Source organism: Miniopterus schreibersii (genome assembly GCF_964146895.1).
Source record: "Miniopterus schreibersii genome assembly, chromosome: 19".
NCBI classification, from domain to species: Eukaryota; Metazoa; Chordata; class Mammalia; order Chiroptera; family Miniopteridae; genus Miniopterus; species Miniopterus schreibersii.
In genome coordinates this window covers 13,006,433-13,027,466 of record NC_138119.1, presented here as the reverse complement: position 1 = coordinate 13,027,466, position 21,034 = coordinate 13,006,433, and the positions used below count along the sequence as shown (strand labels likewise).

Here is a 21,034-nt window from a genome sequence, read left to right as displayed (position 1 = left end):
CAATGGGTAGTAAGCTTTCCATCTCTGGAAGCATTCAAGCAGAGGGGGGGTAACCACTCTGGGTTGTAGTTAGAGAGATTCCTACACTGGGTCTAGGTCTGCTACATCCTAATTTTTCCCAGGAGAGAGTCAAAAGATATTGTCTCAAATTGTTTTCTCAGAAAAACAAAACAAAAACTAGCCATATTAGATTGTTGTTCAGAGTTCAGGAGGGTACCAACAGAAGAAATCGAAACAGGGAGTCAAGCAGCTTCCTCTAGAAGGCAGGACTAGAAATGGGAAGGGATGGGACAAGGGACACTGGTTGTTATAAGGCCTTCTTTGCTTCTTTGCCTTGGGCATGTATTAATTTGATGAAAAATTCAAAAGTTAAAAAAGATTCCCATGGTGCCCTGGCTGGTGGCTCAGCTGGTTGGAGCATCGTCCCACACACCAAAAGGTTGCGTGTTCAATTCCTGGACAGGGCACACACCCAGGTTGCTGTTCGATCCCCAGCCAGGGCGAGTAGGAGAGACAACAGATCGGTGTTTCTCTCTCACATTGATGTTTCTTTCTTTCTCTCTCTCTTTCTGTCTCTCCCTCAAATAAATAAAAACATTTTTTAAAAATCCCACGGGTTTAAAAAAAAAAGTTAATCATGCAATTACTAAACAATACATTTCCAAAAATATTTAGTAACATTTAATAACATGGAAATGTTCACAATATTTTATATCATATATATAACATATATAAAATAAACACACACAAATACACTTAGAGAAAGGAAAGAAGTATACTAAAATGTTCTCTCTGGTTTTCTCTAGCTGTTAAGAATACGACTGATAATTATTCTTCGTATTTTCTGGAATTTTTCGTGTTCTATAACAAACACACTTATTTCAATAATTCTTCAAAGGCAATTATTACTAGCTTTAACATCTTTTTTATTATTTATTTTTATTTTTAAATATATTTATTGATTTTTTAGAGAGAGAAGAAGGGAGAGGGAGAGAGAGAGAAAAGCATCGATGTGAGAGTAGAACATCAATTAGCTGCCTCCTGCACATCCCCTACAATACCTGGGCATGTTCCCTGACCTGTAATTGAACCAGCAACCTTTTTGGTGCATGGGACAATGCCCAACCAACTGAGCCACACTAGCCAGGGCCTTTAACATCTTTTTTAAAATAAAAAGCATTAGTAACGGTGGTAGATTAAATATAGCTACAAATTCTTTGCGGCTCCCGCCATCAAGTTGTGAAATGATTTCCCGTCCTCAAGTCTGGGCTGGCCTCCTGGAAGGCAACAGGCTTCAGGGAGAACCAAGGGCCCCAAACACCTGCCAGCACCAACTGTCAGACATGTGAGTGAGGCCACCTTGGGTAATACGGGCCTGATGCAACTGCATTTATTGTCTCAGGCAAGACCAGCACAAGAGCGGCCTAGCTGACTCATTTTCAAAATCTTGAGCAGATAAATGGTTTCTGTTTTACCCCGAGTTTGGGGGTGACTTATTACATAGCAAGAGGTAACTGATACCTGAAGCAAAACTGAAACATCCCTTCCGTGCCCACCAGTACCTGTCCAGGGCGTGCCCATGACCTCCTGGCTCCACTCGCTCCACAGGCCGTGCCCAAACTCCTCCTGGGCTCGCAGCTGCACCACGTGCCTCATGCCACTCCAGGCATCGTGAATGATGCAGCGATGCTGGAGCTCCTTGACCTGAGGGCAGAGGTACAGTTACTCTGGGGCAGAGCCTGGGTGGCTCTGGTTAGGCAGCTCCACAGGGACATGGATGACCATGGCTGCCCCCTGCCCTTTAGCTGCTCCCTCTCTAGGGTCTAGTGGGTGACTCAGCTGGGCACAGATTCTCCAAAGGCTGACACCACCCTAGCAGCTCAGAAACAGGGATGCCTTCTGGGCCAACAGAGGCAGAAGCTAGAAGTCACTGCCCCACCTCCACGCACCGTAGAATCCTGCAGGCCACACCCTTGACATGCTCATAGCCCCACTCACTCCCCAAGTCACTCTCTCACAAACAGGCAAGGAAGGGGACATTGGTCTGGCATTATTATTTTCACTTTATAAATGATGCCACCAAGGTTCAGAAAGGCTTAGAGAGTTATCCAGGCCCATGCAGGTGGTGAGTGTAGAACAGGACCCAGACCATTTTTTTCTTTCTAGTATCCTTTCTACTACCCCTGAGTATCCAGGGGCACTTTTCTACCCCAAAGTAAAAGAAGACGTTACCATCCATGTTGTGAATGTCTTTGACCGTTCAGCCCGGTATCGGAGCTCAAACTGTAGCCTGTAGAAATACGAATTCCAGGACGGCGGGTCTTGCCAGGTGACCACGAGCCAGCGGGGGCTGCGGTCCACAGCGGTGACTGTGATGTTGACAGGCGGGTCAGGCTGCACTGTGGGAAAAGGGCACATGGCTCTTATGTGGCAGCAAGTGTGGTACTCGGGAAAGACCCACGGAGGCTGTGCAAACCCCCAACAGCAGGATGCCACCCCAGCCCGAGCACTGCCCCTGCGCATCTTGACAGGGCCCTGGTCAGCCACAGTCTGACTTCTGTCAAGTAAAGTCCCAAAGGCCCCTGCCCACCAAACCCCTCGCCCAGCCCCTCCCTGCCCCTCCAAGAAGCCCATGGGCAGAGGGAGGCCTGGAAGAGATTACGTACGGATTCCATAACCCTCAAATGTTTGGGGTTTGCTGGACTTGCTCCCAGCAGTGTTGGCGACGCACAGGGACACTATGTGGAAAGAGTTGTCTCCCTCTGGGACTGCCAGCTGGCAGGAGAACTTCTGGGACTCCTGAGAATACTGGCACGGCTCCTGGAAGTCTTCCGCCGGCCCGTGCTGACTGCGGGACACAAAACAAGAGCAAGCCCACTCTCAGCGTCCGCGCTCACTGGGGGGGGGGGGGGGGGCAGGCTCTGCAGTAGGACCCTGGGGCTGAAGCCCGGCTCCACACTTGGTAGCTCTTGTGACTTTGAGTAAGTTATCCTCTCCGAGCCTTTGCTCATTTGAAAACAGGAACAGTAATAGTGCCTACCTCATAGGGGCTTGTTAAGATTAATTGGAAAATGAGTGTAAAACCTCTCGCTTGGTGCCTGGGGGGTCAAAGGTGCTGAACAAGAGGGTGCACTCGGTCACGGAGGCATCTGGTACTCAGCTCCTTGGCTTCCCGCCAGGTCCTTTGTTCTTGGCTAGATAGGGGCTGCAGAAATGAATCAAGAGAGGCCCCACCCTGACCTAAAGGGCCACAGGCAGCCCACGTTGGGGACAGCCAGTAGAAATGTCATTCCAGGAGCACAAAGCGCTGGGGGTTCGCAAGGAGGTGAGAGTATTTCTGGCAGATGAGCCCAGAAAACTGGGTGACTGAGGATATTCGGGGTGAGTCAGACACCCACCCACCTGGCCTGGAAGCCTGAGATTTCACCCATTATGACATGCATGGGCATGTGAGGCCACGGTATCCACCCACCCTGCCGATGGGGTGACAAATCACCCACCAACCTCCTGCTATGGGTTTGAACCCCAGGCCCAGAACAAACTTCTGGGAAGCCTGCCCCACCTTTCCCTCCCTCAATACCACCCAGGCTTCCATCCCACCTAACCCTGGGAAGGTGGGGTCCTCAACCGGCTTCCAAGCGTCCCCCTGTGGGGCTGCAGGGCAGGGGTCCAGTCTTGTTTGCCTGGTGTGTCTCCCTCAGCCCTAGTACCACACCTGGCCCACAGCAGATGCTGAACTCTCAGAACCTAACACGCATGGGATGAGTGGGTGAGTAAGTACAGTTGGGCGACGGTGTGAATGTGCACAAAGCATTATACACAGAATCTCCTCCCAGGGGCCTGTTTCACCCCCAGCAGCCCCAGGGGCTGAGTAGGGCCTGAGTGTGTTCTGGGGTCCCCAAGGCTCTCACAGTTGCTCCCTACCCCACTCACTCAGTTCAAGGCAGAGAGACAGGGCCCAGTAGGAGAATGGAAGTGCCTGAGGCTGCTGACAGGAGGAAGGTGTGAGCTAAAATGCCTTTCTCCCTCTTTCCCTCTCCCTCTCTCTTTGTGTGTGTGTGTGTGTGTGTGAGAGAGAGAGAGAGAGAGAGACAGAGACAGAGACAGAGAGACAGAGAAAGAGAGAAAATGCAGGGAACAAACACACAAAGTATTCTAGTTGAAGTGTCAATTGAATAAACTTGCTATGGGCTGGTGTAGGCAGATGCCCCTGGAAACCAAACCACCCTGTTCAACTCACTTTCAGATTTTTGGATGCTCTGGTGACTGACAGCCGAAACTCAAATAGAAACACCTGGGCTACGGGGCCCTTGGCTCTGGGATGGAGACAGACCAAACTGCAGAGGCGCATTCATTTTCAGCACCTCCTCCCTCCTCTACATCCCTGCCTGAGCTCACCCCAGGTCCCCCACTTTATGCCATCTCAGCGTGCAGACTGATCCCCAGGCAGGTGTGACTCCTACGCCACCACCCCAGCTTCCTCTCCAACCTATCAGCACTTCCTCTCATCTGCCATTATAATGGAAAGAGCTTGATAAGCTCCCCAGTCAGGACGCTGGACACAGCAGGGAGCCGGCTTCCCTTCCCCCTCCCGGAGACATTGGCATCTTCTCCAGAACGACGCCCCAAACCTTTTGAATAAAATCAGACAAGACTGGGTTTGATTCCCAGCAGAGCTATAGCGAGATGACCTTGAACAAGTTAATCAGCTTCTGGAAACCATCAGTTGAAGGAGAAAAGCCACACCCACTTCCCGTGCCTATTGTAATACTTAATAGGACAGCTATCCCAGCACGTGGCCGGCAGAGGTGAGTGCTTGAATTTAAGTCTCCGTTTCCTCTCGTTCCCTCCTCTTCATCCCAAAGGAATTATTTTCTAATGATAAAGTTTTGGAATCACTGGCTGGCCATCCCGCTTGGCTCCTTCGAGAGCCCCCCACCCCCAGGGCCTCGGTTAAGGATGAGTGGACATACCTTGCCGCCCCTCCCCAGGATACTTACAATTTCCTCACTGACAGCGTGGCCTTGGTCCACGGGGAGGGGGCACGCCCAGGGCTCCACTCACAAAACACGTTGCTGACCGGGCTCTTCCGGAAGCAGGACAGCTGAGGCTCCTCTGGAGGAACTGAAAGGCCAGCGCCCAGGCATGAGGGGAGCTCCCCTCACCTCCCTTCTCGGGGGAGCACCTGGCTCAGCCCTCTCCCTCCCCACCCCCAGCTCTGGGGCAGCTGTGACCCAGGACACCATGGCCAAGCAGCCAGGCACACAACTGTGGCTGGGAAATTAAAGGACCTCACTACGGTAAAGGGAGACACCCAGGGCTAACTAACTTGTCTAAAGGGAAGAGAGATCGATCAAAAAAAATTGAGGCTTTGGAGTCACACAGGTCTGCTGTGTGGCCTTGGGCAAGTCCCAGCCTCTTTTCAGTTTCCTACTATAAAATTAAATGATGATAAATAATAATAATAATAATAATAATAATAATAATAATACTGCTTTCCCTCACAGGGTCACTAGGAGGGACACCAAGGAAGAAAGTGCCTCAGCACAGGGCCTGGCACACAGGGCATCGGCTCTATGATGTATTTATCTAGATGTGAGGGAGCTAAGAACCTGCTAATTCTAAAAATAAAAATAGTTCATTTGAGACTATGCAGTGTTCAAACATCATACGTACACACACACTCATTTAATCTTTGCACTAACTCTGAGGTAAGGTAATAAAATTAACTTATTTTACCAAAGAGGAGACCGAGGAGCAGAGAAGTTAAGCTGTGAAAGAAAAGAATTCAAGCCCAGGCCACCTTGCTCCCAGCCCCGTGCTGTTAACCAGCCCCCCTCAAGCCCTAACTGTACCACAAAGCCAGCTGGACTGTGCCCCCATCAGCCAGTTGCCCCCCCCAGCAGGAATTTCCAAGTGGACCTTTTCCCAAAACCCATGGGCCAAGGAAATAATAGGAGTTTAAAGGGTCAGGCAGGGAATCTGGAATGCACAGAGCTGCTCTGCAGGGAGCTGGCCCCAAGAGCTCTGAGGGCATAACTCACCATCCACCAACAGGAGCACAGTTCCAACTGGGTGGCCAGCCTGGTAGCACGAATAGTTTCCAGAGTCACTGAGTTGCACGGATCTCAGAAGCAGCCTCCTTCCCAAGCCAGCCCATCTGTCGTGGTTCGGGCCTGTGACATGATTCCTGAGCACCCAGTGAACTGTGGCATTGTCTCCCGGTTCCCCACCTGGACAGGTCAGGGTCACGCTGGCCCCAGGCCTGCTGGTCAGCACATCGCTCTCCACCTCTGGGGAAAGAGAAGACACTCAGTCAGTCCACAGCAACCTGAGGAAGGGACTTCATTTCTGATTTGGGGAAGCCTCAAGAGGCTTTAGTACTAAACATCTGCCAAGTTCACCCGGTGATCCAGGCCTCTCTGCCCGGATTACAGGCAGAGCCTCCAAGTGGCCAAGGACCATGTATGGCTCATCCTTTCACTGGCCCTTTTCACATGGCACTGCCCTGGACTATATAAAGCTCCCCATCCCCAACCATAACTACAAGACTGTGAGCTCCTGCTAGCACTCATCAGAGTTCAGTGGGTGCTTAATAAGTGTTTGTTTAATGTAGGGTACCTAAATGGTGTCCACAGGGACAGGGTCTCCACATCGAAAACTCCCAGGAGCAACAGTCACAGTTGACGCAGTGGTCTAAGAGGTGCCCCTCTGGTAATACAATGGACAGGACCTATACTGAGACCAGAGCATCCAGCTTGTCCCAACCAGGAGATGCTGGGGAGAGAACTCCCTCTGGTTATGAGTCCAGAGCCCAAAGGAGCTCTCTTTTCTGCTTCTGCTTTTGCCAGTTCCAGGAAATATGTTTCTCTGGTCACTTCCCTTAGCCGAGTTCAGATGGAAGCTCTTGCCGTGTTTAGTGACCGGCCTGAACAATAGCAGGGGCTGTTCTGTTCCTGCACTCACTAACAATGGCCAAACTATTTGGGCAACTCAGAGAAATAGCAAATAAAAAGACTATTTTTCTCTTCCACAAAAGCAGAGCTGCGGGAGAAACATAATGGCCACTTCCTCTGCCAAGGAACTTGAGTAATGGCTTTCTTTAAAACTGAGTCACTTTTTTTTTTAATGGGGATGATTAATTATAAACCAGCCATTGGCAAGTGTTGCCTGTCCCGGCCCTTCTTCCTAATATGCTTCTCCTAGAGCCTGAACAGCTCTGTGTTAACTATGCATTTTACAGGCTGATCACAAATACTCAGAGGAACGACCACAAGAGAAGGAACTTGCTAAAGTGACAGTGGGCAGTGCTGCCCCTCCCACCCACCTACTCAGCCCTCTGCCCCCTGACCAGAATCTCTGAGTCAGACCCCCGACGCCGGTAGCCCCGTGGGAGCCCCCTGCATTTCTGTGAGGGGGGAGAGGTGATGTTCACAGAAGGCCCTTCTGGTGTCTCCGCCCACCTCTCCAGATGATGAGATTGGAGGGATCTTTCTCTTCATCTTTCTGTAAGTTTTTAATTTTCTATAAGTTGCTTGTATCACTCTTACAATGAAGTGTGTGTGTGTGGGGGGGTGTAAAACAAAAAAGTTACATAGCAAGGTCTGCCCAAGTTACTCCATCTAGGGTGGAGGGTGGAGGGTGGAAGGTGGAGGGGCGAAGGTGGGGCAGGCACAATGGGTGCCAGGGAATAGGGGTGGAGTGAGGGTAGATTTTTTAGGACAAGCAGCTTCTGAGAGTACCTTCCAGGCCAGAAAGTGGTCACCCCCAGACCCTTGCAGCTCTGTGTTCTGTTTCCTCTCTCTGCACTCTACACCCTTAGCTCTCAGCTCTGCTGGCCTGATCCCCTGGTGGACATAAGGTCACCATTCCTCCCCATCTGCCGCTGTTTGTTCCCTGGAATCTGCCAGAGCCCTCCCAAAATAGACCCTACTAACAGAGAAGACACACAGGCGGAAACAGGTGAGGAGAGTGCTCCTGAGAGCACCCCTTCCTGCTCTTCACAGATGTGCCCCAGTCGTGCTCACACTCCTACCCTGGGAATACGGGTGTGGCAGGGAGTGGCTGGCCCTGCACACCCTAACATTTAGCAAAGAGCACACAATTTAGCATCTGTGCTTGAGCAGTTGCTCAGCCATTTAAGGCCAGGGTTGCAAGCCTGTGCCTGTCTCCTCAAGAACTCTATGTACATCGATCATGTGCAAAGCCAGAAATTCCTCATCCAGGAGAGAGAACTGTTATTGAACATCTACTATGCACTGACACACCTCTACACCATTTCCATATCATAATCTTGTTTAACCCCCACAAAGCTCCATGGAGAACTTAAAACTACCTATAATACAGGCCACCCTGAGATAAATGTTCCCAACATATTGAGGGAGTCATGAGGGTGAAATCATTCAAAAGGGGTGGAGGAGGGAGGAAGCCATCAGGATCCAAGGGAAGAGAGATTTGAGTTGGGCCTTCAGAATGAGCAGGAGTTTGATAAATGGAGCCACAGGGAATCGCATTCTATGAAAAGGGAACAGTAGGCAAAGAGAAGCGAGAACCCCAGGGAGGGCAGGCACCTGGAGAATATTCTCCACCAGTGTACGGTCTTGTCTTGACTTATTTTTTAATATAAGTACATCTCTAAGAGCGGGAGGCAGATTGGCAGAGAGGAAACAGCTCTGTGTTATCAGAAGACCCAAGTTCTATTCCTGATCTTTTTTTTAAATCCTCACTCGAGGATATTTTTCCATTGATTGTCAGAGCGTGGAAGGGGGAGAGAAACATCACTGTGAGAGAGACACATGGATTGGTTGCCTCCCGTACTCGCCCCGACTGGGGCTGGGGATCAAACTTGCAACCCAGGTACATGCCCCTGACCGGGAATCAAACCTGAGACCCTTCAGTGCTCCGGCCATCACTCCAACTACTGAGCCATGCTGGCCAGGACTCTATTCCTGGTCTTGTCAATGACTTGGGCAGCCCTGGGCAAGTCACAGCCCCTGGCACAGCCCCATTCACCTTCTCCTTAAGACTGTAATTCGAAGCTCCCTGCTGTCCCCATTCCTGCAGTCTAGCGTCTTACCACACAAATCATTAGCTCTCAGAGGACAGGAAGCATGTTTATCTCTGTTTATCTCAGACAACAGCCCTGCCTGAAAACACATAGTCTATGGATTTACTATTCTAATAGTTGATGACTTTTGGAGAGGAATGACAGCCAGGTCACCCCAGTGCCCTCAGACAGATGCTTCTCCTTTCCCTGGAGAGCTCTGGGAGAAGTTCCCACAACCTCCCTCGCCTCCCATTCTTTAAGGGGAAGAGAGTTTAGGTCCTCCTCACCCCTGGCAACCTATCCCACACCCCAGTCTGATGCCCACATAATCCCACTCCCTGGGGCACTGGGCCCCCACCACTGTGACACCTCTGAAGCGCGGACTTTGCAGCCTGGCCTAGGAGTGCGGTTCCTCCCATTCTGGACCTAAGTAAGGTTGGGTGCCAAAAACCCAAGCAGCTTTGTTGTTTTTCTACTTTTTTCCCTCCTCAAGTAAATGTCAATAACCAGAGAAAAACACTCAGAGAGACATATTTCTCAACTCTCTCACAGCTTGTTGTTGCTCCTGCCAGCAAAAACAAGTTCAGCTCCCCAGCCCAATTATGTAAGCAGCGAACCAGCTGCTTCACTGCCCAGCGCACCACTGGGGACACAGGCTTATCACACGCCTGCTAATCCCACTGCCCTGGTTTCTGAGCAGAGATGCTGGTCGCTGGCTGGCTGGGCAGCCGGCAGCACAGCAGGCCTCCAGCCTCGCAGGTTGCAGGGACACAGGATTGCAGAAGAGGTCATAAGGAATTAAAGGTCCCCTCTCAGTGATAAAGGAGGCGGCTGTTGAGAAGTCTCCAGGAAACGAATGCAGAATTCGGTCCTACAGGGCCTCGGACAAGTTCCCAGTGTTCATCCCCTCTCCCTGCCTTCTCCATCTAAGGGCTGAAACCAGCCTCCTTGCTTTTGATGCAATGATCATCATAACGACCATTACCACTCATTAGCACTTATTACCACGTGCCCATGCTTTACCCAAGAGCTCTCCACCCCTTACAAAAACCCTGCTTAGGGAGACTTGGCCCCTAAGTTGTTGAGTCAAGGAAGTTTCAAAAAAGTTAAGGAACTTGCCCACATTCACACACCTAATGAGGGAGTCTGCATGGGCTTCAGGTGAGTCTGGCCCAAGCCTCTCTCTCTCTGGGGGCCAGGTGTCACTCTATGCTCCACATTCGGGTCACCCTTTCGGGGCTGCCCACCACCCTTTATCTCTCCCCTCCTCCCAATTTCCTTTCCTCTGCCCTGCTCTTCTCTCACCTGTCCATTCTCCACAGAGGCCTGGGGAAGGGAGTCTGGGTTGAGGAGTGTGTGCAAAGGGGTGGGGAGGGGGTGGGGAGTGGGGGAGGCGAACCCTGCCAAGCAAGTAAGTACCTCGGAGGGTCTCTTACTGGGAGCCCGAGAGCCTAACACCCTTGACCTCTCTCCCCCTCTTCTACAGCAGCAGCACTCAAGTGACTAGTTATAGTTCCAAAGTGCCCCCCACCTCTGACTCTCACCAGGTCACTCCTTCACTTCCCCCCAAGTCCCCAGAATGCCCTCCTCTGCCTTTAGGGAGAGGCCAGCCCTCAGGGCCTAGGCCATGGCCCCAGCCAAGTTCAATAACTCAGCTCCCAGCCCGGCTTCTCAGATTGCCTGCTCCCGTGGCAGCCCCCGCCCCTCTCCCGCTAACGTGTTTGTACTTCTGTACCTGCTTGTATTTGCCCTGTATCTGGTGGTGTCAGTATTTACCTTGGCACCAGGGCCTGTATAAGACTTGGAGACAGGGTGCCTTGGAGGCTCTTTTGGACTCATAAAAAGGTAAGGCTGGCTGCTGACGCAGAGACCAGTGTGTGACCAGCTCCTCAAGAGAAAAACATTTAATCCTTCTGGGGCAACAACATCGAAGATAATCAGCTGGCCCCGGCTCAGAAGGTCTGGCCTGGATCACCTCTCAGAGATTATAAACTAATTAGAGGAAAAGATATCTAAGGAGGGCAAACAGTCCAACTCCCCCACCCCTGCCAAGCCCCGGGAAGCACAGCGAGAAATGAAGACATTAAGGCAGGGCTGAGCAGGGCCTGAAGAAGAGCGCAAAAGCCCTGGCCAGGTGGGTCAGTTGGCGGGAGCATTGTCCTGTGCACCAGAAGGTTGGGGTCCGTCAGGGCACACACCTAGGTTTCAGGTTTGATCCCCAGTCACGGCGGGTACAAGAGGCAACTGATCAATGTTTCTCACACCGGTTTCTCTCTCTCTCCCCCTCCCCACTTCCTCTCTTTCTAAAATCAATAAAAATAAAGACAAAGGGCACAGATGCCGACACAAGGACACACATAGGACTGGGGTCCAAAGAGGGGCTGAGTTGGGGCTGAAGTCACAGAGTGAGTGCTGAGCTAAGAAAGGGTCACTCTTCTAAGACTGTAAGGGGCCTTAAGAATGATTAAAGGCCCTGGCTGGGTGGCCCAGTTGGTTAGGGCATCATCCAGATATGTCAAGGTTGTGGGTTCAGTCCCTGGTCAGATCACACAAAAGAATCAACCAATGAATGCATATATAAGTGAAACAACAAATTGATCTTTCTCTCTCCCCCCCCCCCCTAAAAATCAGTCAATCAATAAAATATATAAAGTCCTTTAAAAAAAAAAAGAATGATTCAGGTCAACCTGACCTTTTTCTTTTTTTTAATCCTCACCTGAGGATATTTTTCCCATTGTTTTTCAGAGAGAGTGGAAGGGGGAGAGAGAGATAAAGAGAAACATCAATGTGAGAGAGAGACAGCGGGGCCAGGAATCAAGCCTGCGACCGAGGTACGTGCCCTTGACCAGAATCGAACAGGAGACCCTTCAGCCCACGGGCTGACACTAACCTCTGAGCAAACCGGCCAGGGCCAACCTGCCCATTTTTATAGGTGAGGAGAACAGGGCCCAGTCATGCAGTCAGTGTGTCATGTAGCCATGGGATGCAGTCTTGTTTGCCCATGGCCCACGACCTTCCCAGGAGAAGGGCAGAAAGGGACCTGTCTTCCCATCTCTGAATTTAGCCTCGGAGTCTAACCAGAAGCCTGACCCACATCAGGGCTTTTTATGTTTGTGGAGGGGGGTTGTCAAGGGGGAGCGGCAAGAAGGAACCTGATCTATGACCCCCATCCCATCCCAAACCACATCCCATCTCTCCCACTCCTTTAGATATGAAGAAACAAAGCTAAAGACTTAAGTCACAAAGTGAGATGCGGGAGGGAGTGACTAGAGGAGAACACAAAGGGATGCACCGGGCTGGTCACGTTCTGTCCTTTATCTGAGTGGCGATTACATGGCTATGCTCAGTCCGTAACAACTCGTCAAGCCGTCCGAATTAATGTGAGTGCGCTCTTCTCTGTGTACGTTACACTGCAATACTCGCTTTTACAAAGGACCTAAAGTACCCCCTCCTGCATTCTCACAACTGCCTGAGCTCAAGCCTATGGCCCCGGGCCACCCCCATGTGCAGTAAGCTTCACCTCGAAGGAAACAGTTCAGAATGGAAGAGCAGGCCCAGCTGCCCTCAGTGAAGCTGTGAACCCCAGATTCCCGCTTTCCTGCAGGTTTATATACGCTTTAAAGATCAGTAGTGCTAACTCCCCTCTCATTCCTCTGCTTTTTCAGAGTTGTCCTTGCTATCCTTGTTTATTTACTTTTCTATATGAACTTTAGACTAAAAAAGTCCTATTGGGCCCTGACCAGTGTGGCTCAGTGGCTGGAGCGTCGGCCCGAGCACCAAAGGGCCACACGTTCGATTTCCAGTCAAGGACACGTAATACAATCCCTGGCCCCGGGCAGGGCCCGTGCAGGAGGCAACCAGTTGATGTTTCTCTCTCACATGGGTGTTTCTCGCTCTCTCTTCCCCATCTCCCTTCCTTTCTCTCTAAAATCAATAAAAATATTTTTAATCCCTTTTCTTGCCCTGGCCGGTGTGGCTCAATGGTTGGAGCATCAGCCCAGGCACCAAAGGGTGCAGGTTCAATCCCCGGCCAGTTGGGGTGCATGAGGGAGGCAACCAACCAATGTGTCTCTCTCACATCCCTCTCCCTTCTCCCACTCTCTCTGAAAATCAATGGAAAAAATATCCTCGGGTGAGCATCAACAACAACAAAAATCCCTTTTCGTGGCCCCACTTCTCCAGCCAGGTCCCAGTGGTCCGCTTGCCTGGCCTCTCAGCAGAGTCAGACATCATTGCTTGCTCTCTCCTCTTTTTATTTTATTTTTTATTTTTTTTATTTTTTAGAGAAAGAGAGAGATCAATTGGTTGCCTCCCATATGCACCCAAAAAGGGAACTGAACCCAAAACCTGGGCATGTGCCCTGACAGGGAATCGAACGGGCGGCCTTTCAGGTGCATGGAACAATGCTCAGCCAACTGAGCCACAGCAGCCAGGGCACTCCCTCCTCCTCTGATCCACTGTCCTCACTGGGTTTCCAGGACAACTCTCCCGATTTTCCTCACAACACTGGTCTCACCTTCTCAGTCTGCTCCTCCTCTTGCAGCCTGAGCAGGTTGCGGTGCCCAGGGCTCAGCCCCAAGGGCCTCTTCAGCCTCCATCCACACTCTTGCCTGAGATGATCTCAGCCACTCTCAAGGCTTGAAATCCTACCGGCCACCAGTGACTCCCAAATTCATACCTCAAGCTCAGTCTTCATTCCCAAACTCCAGACTCCTGTATCCAACTCCTCAGCATCTCTCCTGGATTTCTAAGACACCTCAGTTGCAACAGGTACAAAACTGACCGCTGGTCTTTCCCTCGAACAAAACCTGCAGCCTCCCCCATGTATGCAAAGGCTCTAACACCCCTATCACATAAGGCTGCTGTGAAGAGTAAATGGGTCACGGATGCAGAGTCTAGCACAGTTCCATGCATACAGCTGGCATTCAATATGGTAGCAGATATTGTCACCATCTTGTAGAGAAGGAAGACCAAAGGATGCTTTTCGGGAAAGGAAGTTGGGAAGTGCAGGGGAACTGAGAGCAGGTGCCAGCAGACAGCCTGGATGAGAGCCTCCGGGGCACACTCCTAAGGGTAGAGCCACTGGGCTGAGCTGGCAAGGGCAGGTGGGAGCAGGGGAGCCTGCGGAGGTGCAGCTGCAAGTCAAGACTGAACCCAGGACCGCGCAGGAAAAGCCCCTGACTCTGCCAGAGACTTGGGACCTCTTTGGATCTCAAGGGCCAGAGAGTAAAACACACAGATTAACTACCCAAAAGAAATTCCCAGGCTTCACCAGACAGTTAAAAGCCTTTCTTTGCCACCTTCCCCTTGCCACTCCAGCCCTCAAGGATTCTTTCCAAAGACTGGTATCTCAATGACAGTTAATGACCCAACATTTAGCACTTCCCTATCCAGCTGGAGTCCAAGGGACCCAATAGCTGAGGCCTGGTCTCCCCAGAGACAACCGTAAGCTTCACCAGGGCAGGGGCACCCATGCCCCATGGAGCCCTCTGCTCTGGAACCTAACAGCCCCTCAGGTGGTACCAGGTTGTTACAGAGGAGGCAGAAATTTTCCTGCCCAAGATGGGAGTAACGCCCTGGCCAGTTTGGCTCAGTGGTTAGAGTGTCAGCCCACAGACTGAAGGGTCCCGCGTTCAGTTCCAACCAAGGGCAAATACCTCGGTTGCAGGCTCAATCCTGGCCCAGTCAGGGTGTGTGAGGGAGGCAACCAATCAATGCGTCTCTCTCACATTGATGTTTCCCTCCCTCCCTCCCTCCCTCCCTCCCTCTCTCTCTGAAAAGCAATGGAAAAAAATATCCTCTGGTGAAAACTAAAAAAAAAAAAAAAAGATGGGAGTAACAGGGTGTCCTAAATTAAATTACAGCAGGCTGGAGGGTGGATGGAAGACACAAGAGAAGCAGTTAATCAGTTATCAACTACAGGACAACCCACAAAAGGCTGCTCACACTCCTGAGTGTATGTTGGAACACGGAATTAACTTTCAAGTGGCTCTTTTTACGATTATCTAAAGAAAACAGCCAGGCGCCACTGACCACCAGGCGCCTCTCTTCTTGCTTACGCATGAGCTTTCCAGATTGTTGCGGACCACCAATCCAAAGGATCAAACACTTCTTCTTATGAGCTCTGCACCCATCTCAGAGCTAGCCCCCCCCTTTATCTAGAGCCAGTGTAAATTCTTTCTAAACAACGTACCTCTTTTTCTCCCCCCCCCCCCCCACAAACATAAAGTATGAAAGCGCCATGGACTCAGGACAGCAGACCTCGCTCCATCCAGCCCTGTGGCTGGTGGTTTAGACTTTATGCCCAGAACCTGGTCCTTCTCTAGCTAGCATTTGGCGCAATCAGTTCTTTCAGAAAAACTTTTGGCCATGAAAGTTTTTTGTTTGATAAGAGTATAAGGAATCCCTAAATATTTTTATATTTCCTTCAGGCCTTCATTCAGATATCATCTTCATGGTGAGAACTTCCCTGGCCTTCCCTCAAAAATATCAATTCAACATGCCCCCTCCTCAACATAAGCACACAGTTCCTAGCTCTCCCCTGCTTTATTTTTCCTCCTTAGCATTAGTCACAATCATACTATATATTTAATTTACATCCCCACTAAAATGAAGCTCCAGTGAGCCAGGAATGTTGGCCTGTTTTGCCGCTGCTCTATCTATAGCTCTTAGAATAGTGCCTGGAACACAGGAGGAGCTGAATCTATTTCTTTCCAATGAATAAATTATTAGCTACACTTATTTAAGCCCTTGCTCTACACTAGGGACTTTTTTATACAATCCAGCTCATTTTCATCTTCATAACCACCCTGTAAGGTGGTGTAATTATTTATGTTTTCTAGAGGAGGACAGTGAGTCTCTGAGTGATAAGATCACTCCCCCAAGCTCGCATCATTTCCACCTGGCAGGGCTGTGGAGATGTGTCTGGCCCCAAAGCCTTAGCCATTACCCGTAGGAGATGAGCTGCGTTCAGATGGAGGAGAGAAGGGCAGAGAGGGATAAAGGAAGAAGCAACAGAAAATCTCTGGAAGTTCTATTGGAGCAGGACTGTCCAATAAAACTTCCTGTGTGATACTGGAAATGCTCGCTATTCTGTCCAATTGTGCTATGGAGCACTTGACATGTCACTAATGCAACTAAGGAATTACACTTTTAATTTGATTTCATTTTAATTAATTTAAATTTCTATAGCCACACTTTGTAAGTGGCTACTATATTAGAGAGCAGAGTTGCAGCCTTTAAGATTGACCTGGAAAAGCCCAGATCTGTGACCAGACTTGTGACAGGAGTGGTCTCACTCACGAGGTTGGTGGCCTGCAGGCCTGGTGAGGCAGGGGAAGGGAGAGGAGAGGGGTGCGTATGCACAGCTGTGAGAATCCAGGCCACTTTGTGTAATCCTTACAAACACCCTGGGAGGGGAGGATTTGTTTACCCAGTTCCAGGATGAGGTAACACAGTCAGGGTCCATGTGCCTGCTGCCTTGGGGTCTCGGTCCTCAATCAGAGGCGCTTCCTCTCTCCACCCCCAACTCCCAGACAATTTGTTTTGGGGTAGCTGGTACTGAGCAGGACGAGTCAAAGAGCCGGGTTTCCTCAGTCCCTTTCAGGGATTTGCACCTGGCCATTCTCAAGCTCCTTTAGGGTGGAGTCTGGGTGGCTGGCCACACACAGGCCCCATCAGGCTTTACATGGACTAAATAAATGTTTGTTGCAATGAATAAACAAGGTCAGAGCCAAAGCAGGAAAAGATTTCTGGCAACTAGAAGCCCACTGGGGGAGGGCCTTAGTTCAGTTCCTCAATCACACCATTTGGCCAGTCATCCTCAAACTCGCCAATCACAAGGGACATTTACTGAAAAGGACATTTCCCAAGACTCACTCCCTGATGTTTCTCTTGGGTACATCTGGAGCCAAGGACCAGCATTTGTGTCAAGCTCCTACCCCCAGCCTACACACACACACACACACACCAATTCTGATGCAACTAGGCCCAGAACTACCCTTTTAAAAAATATCAATGTAGGTAGGGTAAGCCTAGGAAAGCAGGCAGGCATCTTGAGCAGGAAGAAATTGTCCTAAAGAGAAGTTCAAAACTTGAGACAAGACTTTAAGTGACAAAGGTACATGTGCTTGTTTTAGGTGCTATCACACTGCAGAAAGCCAATGGAGAACCTGAGTCACCTGCGTCCAGGCCTTCCAGACCCAACACGTCAGTCCCAGCTAGTCCAGGCCCCTAGAAGGCAAGTCCACCTGAGCTCAGGGACATGTAGGCAGCTGCCAATCCCAAGGAAAACAGACCTCCTGGCTATTAAGGGCCCACAGCCCGGAGAGCCAGTGGATTTCCCCTCCAAACCAATTCCAGCTGCCGCTACAGCTCGGCGCCTCACTTCTCCAAAGTGAGATATCTCACAGTCATTTGCTCCATGCTTCCTGTACAATGTCTTTATTTTTACTCTCAAGTTTGTGGGCTGAGTCTGTGTGGGTGTGGGAGGGGAGCTGGGTATTTTCTACATCTGTATTTTCCTTCTGAACTGGAAGGGCTTTCACTTCCTCCCCAAATTCTCAGTTCTGCCTTGAATTCACAGGCTGTCCAGGCCTTGACACCACCTTGCCCATCCCTCCCGAGCCCCAGGGAAATGGAGAACTGAGGCAACTGGCTGCCTTCACAGTGCTTTGCAATCACTTAAGAGTGAAAGGAAGTCACAGGTGCAGCAATAACTTCCCTGGGGCAGGTGCCCTGGCTATGGTGTGAGGAGAAAGAGGCAGGCAGGGGAGCCTTGCTCCCTCAGGGCGGCAGCCTCAACCCTGCCTTGCACCCCTCTGACACCATGGTGGGCAAACCCAGGCCTCTACTTCCCTTCCTTTGGCTCTTCTGCCCCGGCACTCAGCCAGCCAGGGGTGACTCTCAACCTGCCCCCAAACACCCTCCAGCTCTTCCTGCTGGAGTAGTTCTACATTTGGGAGTCTTGGGGATCTACTGCACTGGATCTCAGGGACCTGGAGAGGTGGGCCCCCACCAGCAGGGCCTAACAACCTTCCATTCCAACCTCTCTGAACCTTAGTCTCCTCTTTGGGAAAAAAGTGTATTTAGATCCAGTGGAGGATTAGAAAACATGCCTAAAGCACAGGAGGCCTAATCAACAGTGACCTCCTGTGCTTTAGACATGAATTGTAAACGTGTGCTGAGAAAAGGAACCCTTTTACTTTGCACCTCCAAGCCCGAGGAACACAACCATCCAGAAAGCAGAGAGCTGCAAGCACACTAGTCTCCAGTTTCAGAGCATTATCTCCCAGCGGGAGAGATCAGCCTGCCTGCCCCTTGGTTTTCCGCTGTCTTCAAAGAAGCCCTCAGACCCTAAAATAAACCTCTGGAGAAGCAGTTACCCAGCAGGACGAGAGAGACTAGACTTGGGGCTGGGCACGCTGCCAGGGGCAGATTACAGTCAACAGGAGCAAAGTGCCCCCAGCCCCTGCCTCACTACTCTCCTCTGGAAGTGGAGTCCAGTGTGTGCCAGCCCTAAGACGCCCCAATCCCTGGCCATCCTCCCACTTAGGTCAAAATCCCAAGGCTGGGCACACAGCTTGTAGACCTGGTGTCTGCTGAAGCCTGTGCAAGCAGCCAGAGGGGTCGTGACTCAGCGCCCAGTAAGTCAGTCCCTTCACAGTCAGGGCACTGTCATCCACGCATACAGCCAGGGGGCTGAGGGGAGAGCCAGGCCAGGTGCACCCCCAAATCTGAGTGTAGAGAGGCACCTCCGGAGGGAACTCCACCCGGCTGGGGTATCTGCCCTCAGAGTCACCCCTGACGCAGTTGTGTCAAGTCTCCTGGGGACACTGGAAGGAGACCCGAGAATCAGATTTCTGAGAACACACCAAGTCCTGCGTTGAGACCGCAAAGAGCTTCCCAGCCGCTGAGCGGTCACAGGGAGAGCCGCCTCCGACGGCACAGGACGCAGCGGGAGCGCGGGAGCTCCTGCCGGCGACGGGGCAGCTGGGTGAGTCGGCGCCCGCGCCGTGTGCCCGCGGGGACCCACGCTAGCCACAGAGAAGGGGAGCCATCACCCCTCCTTGCCCCCTCGCACCGCCCCCCGCAACCCCCATCCGCGGCGGCCACAGCGGTTTCCACCCCCACCCCTGCCGCCCGCCCAGCCCTCCAGGTGCGCGGCGCCCTTACCCAGCGCGGGGCAGCCCCCCGGGCCCGGGCCCGGGGCCGGGGCCGCCCGGGGCGCGGCCAGCAGGGCGGCGAGCAGCGCGCAGCGGACGGCCAGCATGCTTCCTCCTCCGCCGGTGGCCCGCCGTCCGCAGGAGGCAGGCGCGCGGGTGGGGACCGGGCGGGGCGGGCCGGCCCCGGCGGCGAGGGCAGCCCCCATCCCCAGGGCGCCGAGCTCGGCCCCTAGGTGAGTCCCCCGGCCCCGCGCCGCGCTGGGCTTGGCCGCTTCTGGCCCGGCTCCGTGGTAGTGCGACTTCCCACTTGCACGTGACTCAGAGCCACTGACAGTCCTGGCAACGCAGGAAAACATTTGAGGAACTCGCGCTGGGCGTCTCTGGGCCGCCCCAGGGTGCTGTTACGAAAGCCAGAGCGGATGGCGCAACGGCCCCGCGACCCGGCTGACCTCAGGCTTCCTGCTGGGGCGCCACACCTGAGCCCGGGGACAAAAGACCCCGAGCCCGCCGGGGCGAGCTTGGCCCGGGCCCTCCGCCCCCCCCCCCCGTGCTATTGATGAGGGGACCGGACTTAGTCACCACGCTTCGGTTTTGATTTTTGGTTTCGTGAACAGGATTACGCTGTGAAAGGAGCACCTGGAGAGCCCTGGCGGAGGCGAGGTGCCTCTCGCCGTTCCTTAAGCAGTGCTCCAGCCCGCGCTGCCCCTGGAATCGCCTGGATAGCCCTAAAGCCACCCCAGAGATTCTGATTTAATCGATCTGGCATGAGGTTTCGACACTGAAACACTCGCTGCTGGAAAAGCACATTTGTTCCCCAGGCCTGCCTGTGCCACACAGGCCGCAGCACCCACAAGGAGGCTTGGGCTCTGGAGGCAGGCAGACTTTTCCCCATCCGGACCTCCACCTACTATCTGTGACTTCTCTTCGAAGTCTCCTGAGTTTTAGTTTCTTCATCTGTCAGAAAGAAACTTTTTAAAAATATATATATATATCTTTATCGATTTCAGAGAGAGGAAAGGAGAGGGGGAGAGAGAGAGATAGAAACATCAATGATGAGAGAGTCATCGGTCGAGCCCACAACCGGACATGTGCTCTGACCGGGAATCGAACCCCGATCGCCTGGATCCTAGGTCGAGGCTCAACCGCTGAGCCACGCCTGGCCGGGCAGAAAGAAACTTTTTTTAAAGTCTATGCTCAGAAGATGGCATGGATACACCTGACACAGGGTCTGGGTCACAGGTACTCAGTAGATGTCAAGCTCCACCTGCATGGCATGGCTCAGCGGTTGAGCATCGGCCTAGGATCCAGGGGATCGCTATTGGATTCCCCGTCAGGGCACATGCCCGGGTTGCAGGCTCCATCCCCAGAAGGGGCATGCAGGAGGCAGCGGATCAATGACTCTCATCATTGATGTTTCTGCCTCTCCCCCTCTCACTTCCTCTCTCTGAAATCAATAAAGACATATTTTTTTTAAAAAAATAGATATCAAAACCTGCATATCCACCCTCCTGATCTGATAAATAGAAATTGGTGCTTGGCTTTCAGGAGCAACCATAAGACCTCTTGAAAGGGCCCATGAAGGTTCCAGGGATCCTGAAGTTGATAGGGTGGCCTCAGAGCTCAGTTTGAAGGGAAAGAAAAGTACTGAAATAAGTTCTAGGCTGAGAAGCTTCTGGACCAGCAACTGCTGATTAGAATGTGGTTTTTCCACTTTGGACTTCAGGCTGACCCTAACCAGGATCAAGGTTCCTGGGGCAGCCGGAATGGGCATGGCCTGGAGGAGCCCCCAAATGGATAGGACCTGGCATGAAGAGACAGCTCCTGA

The 21,034-nt window shown here is 51.9% G+C and overlaps 1 protein-coding gene across 1 annotated transcript in view; it reads right to left on the bottom strand.

Annotated features, from left to right (window-relative positions):
• Nucleotides 1-19,464, bottom strand: part of IL6R (interleukin 6 receptor) — a 36,103-nt gene extending 16,639 nt beyond the window's left edge. Inside the window, exons 1-6 of the mRNA XM_081122367.1 lie at nucleotides 19,220-19,464; nucleotides 6,045-6,293; nucleotides 5,001-5,124; nucleotides 2,667-2,848; nucleotides 2,233-2,399; nucleotides 1,563-1,704 (exon numbers count right to left, since the gene is read on the bottom strand). Of these exons, the coding sequence (XP_080978493.1) occupies nucleotides 1,563-1,704; nucleotides 2,233-2,399; nucleotides 2,667-2,848; nucleotides 5,001-5,124; nucleotides 6,045-6,293; nucleotides 19,220-19,415 (1,060 nt within the window). The 5' untranslated portion in view covers nucleotides 19,416-19,464. The remainder of the gene's footprint in view (nucleotides 1-1,562; nucleotides 1,705-2,232; nucleotides 2,400-2,666; nucleotides 2,849-5,000; nucleotides 5,125-6,044; nucleotides 6,294-19,219) is intronic.
• Between the last annotated feature and the right edge of the window lie 1,570 nt (nucleotides 19,465-21,034).